The sequence below is a fragment of the Hipposideros armiger genome, unplaced genomic scaffold (assembly GCF_001890085.2).
Source record: "Hipposideros armiger isolate ML-2016 unplaced genomic scaffold, ASM189008v1 scaffold_904, whole genome shotgun sequence".
Lineage (NCBI taxonomy): Eukaryota > Metazoa > Chordata > Mammalia > Chiroptera > Hipposideridae > Hipposideros > Hipposideros armiger.
The window spans coordinates 132,045-140,797 of NW_017732254.1; the positions used below are offsets into that span (position 1 = coordinate 132,045).

Consider the following 8,753-nt stretch of genomic DNA (forward strand, 5'->3'; position numbering starts at 1 on the left):
CAACTTGGGCCAGTGAAGCAACGTCCTCCACAACTAGACTGAAGAACAAAAAGGACAGCAACTTGTCTGTTCCCCTTCCCCAATTCCCCAGAGCTGTTCCCATCCCCTAATTCCCCAATAAAAAAAATCTTTTAAAAAATTAAAAAAAAAAAGTCTTGCTGTCAGCTGGTCAAGCACACACAAACTATTTTCTATAGTTTCCGTCCTCCACCTTATGAATATATACATTCTTTAGAAGCGTCATTTTTTGTAACTCTATTTCTCCCAATAAGACCATGCATTTATGCAACTACTGTGTATAGCATGCTCTGCTAGACACAGCATCATCTAACGATCCTATTTGTTGCTCTTCACCAGGCTTTGTCAGTCTTGGGGAAAGGATAAATTAATGACTGGGGCAAGGGGATGGAGTTAAGTCCATCAGCTATCTGAATAGAGGACTCTGAATCTCACATATGCCACTCAAAGCCAGGTGTTTGCAAGTCAGTTAATGTCTATGTGTACTGTCATTTGTATTCATTTCTAATAAAAAAAACCTATCCTCTCATTTTTTTAAAAAAAGCACTTGAATTTTAAAGTTTTATATTAAGAAGGTATTTTATTGGATAGCTCATGCTTTCAATAACAATGACTCTACCAATTATCAATCAAGAGTATCATTTGAATACATAATGTGTCACTCTATCAGGGATACATTTTCATGGTTATTGTAACAGTGAAATCCCTTTATATCAGGAGGTCTTTCTGGTACATCAGCAAACGAGCGTTTGTCCTATAATACAAATCCATCTCATATTTTTTTCTGATCTTCAGTATGGAGCTTTCCAAACTGCTCTACAGACACTGGGTTAATTGGCATCAGGGGGCATTTTTCAAGGGTTGGGTTTTAGGTAATTTATTTCCTTTCTTCCTAAACCACTAAATCAGGTGAGCTTGCCACCATTTTGCATTTTGGCCTGATTTGTTCCTCGTTTCGACCATTCTTCTATGTTTTCCTAACCATGGGGCAATGGAAGAGCTGAATTACAGTTTTGCCCTGGTTTTGAACCATCTGACACATGTTGTTACTCTTCCCTTGTTGACATCAACAATCCAGCACTGAGGCCAAAACTTTTTTAGAACCTCTACTGACCCCACCAACTGAGATGCCAACCAAGGTGTTCACTGTGATCTAAATGTAATAATACTCAGTTGTGGGGAAAAAAATCCAAGAGTGAATGTAAATTTGGGGGGCTTTTTTGCCACTTTATATTTAATTACATTTAAAACATAAATATGCTTAATTACAATCATTTAGTCAATGTCTCCATGCACATCATGAATGTGTTAGAGACACTGTCCTTATTATAAAGTAGTCTCTAAATTTTCTTTTTGCTATTTTTTTTTAAAGATAGTTTTAAATGTTGTCCTTCATAAGGCGCTATTACATAGCAGGTACTTTACACATGTTATCTTATTTAAATGTCTAAAAGAATTTTAAAGAGGGCATTATTAGTGAAAGTTAAATCTTTAAATATTAATATATTTATTCATTTTGGATTTAACAATTTATCATCTGTGGAAGATTGACCAAGGTTTCAAAAAGTCTTTCCTTTTAAACAATAAAATTATTACAGTCAGATGGTATAGTGCAGATAGAAATACATTCCTCTCATTAATTTGAAAAGTGACCTTGTAAATATGATAATATGCATCAAGATCTGGATTTAGAATAGCTATTTTCTATGGATTTTGATTGCCTGCAAAACTGGATATAAATTCATGTTTCTGACTCATGAAAAATGAAAATAATCACTAATGACCAAGTTATTTAAAATACATAGGTAGTGCACATTCACAGCTAAGAATAGGATATTTCGGCATGAAAATGGGAGACCTGTTTGGCAGGTATAGAAGCTGTATAAATACTAAGCAAAGGACTATGGTGATGATAATTTAAAAATGAGCAGTATTAAATAAAAATTCTTATTGCTTAAATTACCATTTTAAAAACACTTCCGGTCTTCCTCCTTTAATTAACACTTCTTCATGCCTAAATTTACTGGGAAGAAAAGAGTTGAGGAAAATAGCTTGGATTTTATTATAAACTATAAAATTGCTATTCACTTAGTCTCCACTTTTTAGGCAGAGACTCAATCCCATTGTGATACTTAGAAGAAGAAAATGAAATTTGTGTCATTATCATTTCCTTAAATAATTATTCTTACTATGTTCTCACTAAATTAGCTCTGTTCAGCAAGCATGGAATTCAGTTCTTGTATTCACCATGCAACTTTTTCTTCCCATGAGGAACAGGACCCAAAGAAAATGGTGACTTAATGTTTATCCGATCCCTTTCTGCCTCCTCTTCCTCATTGTATCTCTCATCCTCATCTTCATCTTCCACATCACTGCTCTGAGGACTGGAGACCTGAGACCCTGTAGGAGAGGGTGGTACTGAGGAAGGCCTGGGATATTTAAATCCTTCTGTCTGCCAAAGACAAAAATAAGACATAAACATTATAATGACGTCTTGATTTTCCAGTGATGTAAACACTTTGCGTGTGTCTTTAATATAAGATATAGTTGGGTATTTTCTGTGGTCTGTTCAGAGACTACTAATTTTCATCCATTTTGACTCTGGTACCAACAAGTTCAGGAGAGGTTCATTAACTAAGTAGCTTATTTTAGTAAGCATTGACATGTGCCAGGATATATATATATATATATATATATATATATATTATATAATATATGTGTGTGTGTATATATGTATATATATATACGCACACACATATATATTATATAATATATATACATAAAATCTTATTAAACCTTTGTAACAAAACTCCAATGATTTGTGTGTTTTTTTTCATTTACAGAAGAAAATTGAGGGTTAAAGAGGCCAAATGACTTGCCCAAGGTCTTATAGCACATTAAGTAGTACAGCAAAGATTTGTACCAGGGTGGTGATCACTCCAGAACCTTTCATCTAATCTCAACTGCTTTGTTGCCCTGTGATAATGTCAGTCCCTATATCATGCTTTAGATTGGCTCAGTGAAATGGCAGGATGTGGGCAGCTTGGGCATGCCAGGGACAGCCACCCCTGGAAAGAATGCTGGAAGCTAGGCCACTTAGCTGACCCTGAAATTTCACCAGCTAGTTTTGTTTCAGTTAATGAGCAAGTACCACTAGGTTTCAATCAAATTGCCCTTGTAAGTAAGATTCACTGAGATAACCCATTCGATAAACACATCCTAAGCACCAGCTGTGGGGCAGGCACAACAATGGCACTGAGGAAACATGAAAAACGTGATCCCTGCCTTCCAGGAGGGCACATGCTTGAATGGAGAGACAAATGTATAAAATTGTTTCAGTACTTATCACTCTGCATTTCAACTATATTTATAGATTATTATTATGTCATACTTGTACCATCATTACAAGGTGCAGATACTCTATCTGACAGTAACACAGGAAAAGAGCTGAGTCCTGCACTTAGGACCTGGTTCAGAGTAGATGCTCAGTACTTAATAGTTGAATAAATAAATTAACGGATGCATATAGCTGAATTATCAAATAGAGTGTCCACCTTTAAATAAACTAAGTAATTAACTCTGTTAGAATCATGACCATGGTAGTGGAATTTGTAAATTGAAGGATTTACAAGGCCCTTTTACTTCTCTAAGGGCAAATTTTACCTTGGGTTAGCTGTCTAGGTCTCTTGCCCTGGACAGCTGGTACAGGAGGAATATAAGTTATGTTATTAGGCAAAATTGTTTATGATAAAAGTGGCCCCTGACTGGGAATTACATCTGAACTTGGAGGATGCATAAATACTAAATGAGGATCCATAGCTTTTGGGAATCCCTGAATTTGATGACTTTTGTAATTGAGCATGTTCCTGGGAGATCATGAAGATGTCTGTGGAGACGCACATGACGTATTGGCTCCTCTAAGTCAGAAGCTAAGCTGGATCTCATACCCAATGATATGGGTCTCATCCTCTTGCACCTATGCTATCACCTGATGGTTAGGAGGGCAGAGAAGTTTAGCTCTTGGACCACCATGTAAACTGCTGTAAGGACAATGCCACTGAAGAAAAAGGCCCGATTGCTGCCCTCCTTCAAGCCATTTCCTATTTTACACTCTGCTAAGTGACTGACGACAAGTGGCCTATGCTAGTCTCATGACTATAATGTCTAGTTGGACTTTAGAAAACTCCTTTGTAGGCCCTGCTGAATGGAACGTAAATGGTCATCTCGTCTGATTTCTCCTGTGGTGCTTGAGTTCACTCTGTATTCCTCTTGCCAAGTAGTCACCCTATATTTAAACACTTCCTTGGCGAGCAAATTAATTTCCTGTTAAAGTGGGCCACTTTATTTTTGAACAACTTTCAGAAGAATGGAAGTCTAATGGAGCAATTTCAAGCACTAAGGCAGAGAGCATTTTCATTGGACGTGCTTCTCCAGAGACATGAATTGGCTGAGTGTCTGCTCATCTTATACATGAGGCTGACAACTCTGAATCGAGGGCTCTGAGTTGGTCTGATCTGTCAGTTCCCCTATTCTTTGCATTGATGTAACACTATGAAAAAGTATAATAGTTTGTGCACTTAGCTACTTCTAAATTAAAAGGTATTATTAGGACTCATCATAAATAAATTTAGCTTTCAAAACAAATAAACAATATATAAAATATTTACCGTTGGTGGTGTTGTGGGTTCCATATGGAATTTATCTGGAAAGGCTCTGCTTAATGTCAGGTGCCTGGCATGCTGGTAATACTACGATAAAAGACCAATTCACAGGTTAAAAAAAGATTTATATACTCCAATAACCAAGTTATTATATAAAATATTCTCCTAGTTATGAAATATATTTTTTAGAAAGTGGCAGATTTTATTCACACAAGTTTGAGAATCCGAAAAAAAAAAAACAGTTTAGAGTTTCATTATGTTTCAATGAATATGTAAAGAAATATTAGAAAACAGTGGAGGGAAAAGCCATACTGGCCTTACTGAACTCTGAATTGAGTGCTAAGGTGACTGAAAACACAGGGTTTATTCTACAAAGAAGCAGTATGACGTGGGAAAAAAGATGGGGCCTGAGTAATCACACAGACTGGCTTTAAATCCTGCTTCAGACCTGAGATAAGAAACATAACGGCTGAGGGCCTTATCATTCCGCTTTCGTTATAAAGTGAAGAGAGTAAAATTAATCACCCAGGGTTGTAATGAGCACTGAGATTCGTGTGTGTAGATACTCAGCAAATGACAGCATCTGTCATTTGTCTGGGGGAGGTTAACAGTATCTAAGCAGATACATTACATGAAGACAAAGTCAGTTTGTTTTTATTAAATCACCCAGGGCTAAGACATATGAGCATCTGGTATTTATAAACCTACTACACTAAAGAAGGTATTTCCTTTTGCACTTGTCATTTTGAAAAACAATATTATTTCTACTACCCACTCACTCACTCTAGATGAGGAATTAGATTACATTATCTCTTGGAGTGAAACAAAGTAGAGACTTTTCTCTTGATGTTTTCCTCATCCTCATGAAACATTTCTGCATGCTTGTAATGCATTAAGTTAAGCAATAACAATAGAATCACTAGTAAGATTAGTGCTAGATGGACTTGCTGTTGTGGGCTCAGGCTAAATGTGAAGAATTGGGTTTAGGACTTTGCCAATTCATACTAAGTAAAACAGTGTGTGAAAACATCACTGAGATTTTAACAGTTACAATGCTGAATTGGCCTTACAGATTATAACTAGAAGCAATATTTTTGTAAGTCCAGTGGGATGTTTAAAGTGGTCCTTTAAGTGGATTACAAACTGCCTTACTCTGCCTAAGTATCTCCAATCCAGAAGATCTGAGAGCCTTTCAGTTCGGTTCCTCTGGATTATTCTTTGGCGACGTGACTGTTTGCAAAATCCGTACAGAAACTGAGTCAGCTGATTGCAAGAATCATCTGGAGAGCGGAACCGCCTATCAACAATGTAGATACCTGAGGAACACAAAAGCCAAAGCACAGGTAAAAAGCAGGGCTAACCTTAGGGCATTTTTCCTCCTGGTCCTTAGGTTCTATGGAAGAGCACATGCAGTATCTACTCCCTGCCTCTCTTATTGCCTCTGCTTTATCGTTTCCCTTCCAAGGCTGTAGTTCTTTTGTGACTGCCTTCTAACTGTTTACAACTGTCACCAACACACAGCCAACAAAATAGATCTTGCCTTAAAAAAAAAAAAATCTGGCAGTACAGAAATACCCTAGATCAGTGATTCTCCCTGGGGCTGCTCACTAACCAGAATCTCTGGGATGAAACCTGGGCGTGTTTTTTTTTTGGCTCCCCAGTGTTCCCAGCAGGCAGCCAGGGCTGAGAACCACAGCTCTAGCCTGAGGAAAGAAAATAGTGATGACGCAAAGGTAAAAGACGAAGAGATTGGCAATGTGTGGGCAGAGTCCAGCCCATTCAAACTTTTCTTGCTGCAACGCAGAGATGGTTGATATGCATATTCTCCTGCCATCTTAAAAAACTTAAGTGAATTTGCTAGGTTGGCACAGATTTCTAAAATAATTATGCTGACCAATACACGTACTCTAAGGCCGTGGGTATTATAACGCCACGTCTAGGTAGTAGAGGGCCAAATCAGTTCAGTGGGCAAAAAAGGTAGCAGGAAAATTTACTTAACTTTAGAACTCCTTTTGCACTTTGTCTTTTGGGCAATATATTTAATATTAATAGCATTCTTATCTTTTCTAAGGACCACATAATTAAATCTATTTTTTAGTAGACAAGAAGTATCAACCTTAGTTAAATCAGGAGAGCTTTAGAGTTAGGCTCTACAGACCCTGTGCTTTGTCTGGTTAAAGGTCACTTTCCCCTGGGTTGGGTTAATGATGAAAAACCTCACCATATGCAGTAGGATCAGCCACGTGCTCCTGCATGAAACAGCCAAAGCCGGAGAGGTTGGTCGTCACACTGGGGATGCCCATCACAGTGCATTCGGCTGCCGGGGGGGAGATAGACAAAAGGCTTGGCTTCAGACCAGCTCCTGTATCTTCTAATGCACTCACATTAGCCCCCATCTATCTAGTAATAGCAATGTTTACTTTATGCCAGGCACAGTACTAAGCTCTTTACATGTATTAGTCCATTTAATCTTCTCAACAACACTGTGAAGTGAAGCTATCATCATTTCCATTTTACAGATGAAGAAATTGAGGCACAGAAAAGTTAAATAGCTTGTCCAACTTCACAAAGCCAGGGGATGGGGGAGAGCTGGGGTTTGAAGCCAGGTGCCCAGCTCCAGAGCTCTTGCTGGGAACTGCTATGGTACACTCCCTGTCTCATTCCAGCTGGTTTCGTGCTCCATTCTAAGCTTACATCTCTAAGTAATGGCACATTTATGGAGCAGGTCAATATTTTGGAAGTGACCAGCCTTCTTATCATAGAAAAGTCCCTTGGCACAAATCCTTTCCACTTTCTCAGGTGCTCACTGAACCCCATGGTCTCTTTCAGTCCTCTCTCACCTTTTAGTCAAAATCTGTTTTTCAGAAAATATCAGATATGTCGTACGAAACATTACCACTCTCAAGGATGGCCGCATTTTTAGCAAGGAATTTATATTTGATTATGGAATAACTTTTGGTTGGCTAGTGGTGTTGAATGGGGCAAAAAGAGATTTTCCCATTACCCACGAAGTAATACAATGTAAACAGTGGCCTTTTCTCCTGCTCTGAAAATGGTTTCTAATTTAGGGCAGCGGGTGGAGGAGAGGAAGTGGGATGGGATTATTGACCCATTTGAGAATCTGATAAAACTGTGGAACTCCTCCATATATATGTATTTTGCCTGCAATTCTGTGGAACTTAACAGATCCTTATTTTTATTAAATATTCATTATCACACTTTTAGTGAAATGCCAGGTATCCATGTAAGCTTAGTATATGCTCATTCAGTGACTTTAATAAAGTAAGTGCTTATTTTTATTGGGTTTTCTCAAAACACAAAACACAGACTTTAATGAATACTTTCTGGAGTGAGTTAGAGTTAGTCTTACATAAAATGATTATCCTTAAAAAATTAGTTATCTTATATGCTAACACCAAACTTGCACTACCAGTGGCTTCATTATTTCTGTAATTATAGGTTAGGTGAGGAGTGGCCAACTTCCCTCAGTTAATTTAAAACAGAATGACTCATTCACTATGGAATATTTCTCAAACTGCTTTTTCTGTCTACTTATCTTTTATAACACCCTTTCTGGTCTTTACTTTAAAACATTAGATACATCTCTATCATTTCAGGGTATGTTCAACTTTTTCTTGTAAGATGACATTTTGGTGGAAAGTCTGCCATATGTTAGGTAACATTCTCTTTACCCAACATAAATGACTTCCCACATTCCCTCAGCCACTCACACTTTGGTTTTGTGTTTCTCTATCCAATAGTAAATTACATATCAACTTTGGATATCACATGCATATGCATAAAATAAAATACTAATAAAATTCCAAACATTCCACAATCTAAACATGTCACATACCTGGAGTATAACCCCACGGTTCATAGTATGACGGGAATACTCCAAGATGACAGCCTCGGACGAACTCCTCATAATCCATGGGTAACAAGGGGCTGGTGGAGGATAGGAACTCTGGGTGCAAAATCACCTAAAAAAGGAAAATTCTAATGAGAAAAAGGAGAGAGAGAGAGAGAGAGAGAGAGAGAGAGAGAGAGAGAGAGAGAGAGAGAGAGAGAGAG

At 37.7% G+C, this 8,753-nt stretch overlaps 1 protein-coding gene across 1 annotated transcript in view; it reads right to left on the reverse strand.

Moving 5' to 3' along the window:
* Positions 1-578: 578 nt before the first annotated feature.
* GYS2 (glycogen synthase 2) overlaps positions 579-8,753 on the reverse strand; it is a gene marked incomplete in the record, with an annotated part of 53,021 nt that continues 44,846 nt past the window's right edge. The window contains 5 exon segments of the mRNA XM_019630363.1: positions 579-2,470; positions 4,686-4,766; positions 5,832-5,995; positions 6,901-6,996; positions 8,536-8,662. Coding sequence (XP_019485908.1) covers positions 2,249-2,470; positions 4,686-4,766; positions 5,832-5,995; positions 6,901-6,996; positions 8,536-8,662 — 690 coding nt within the window.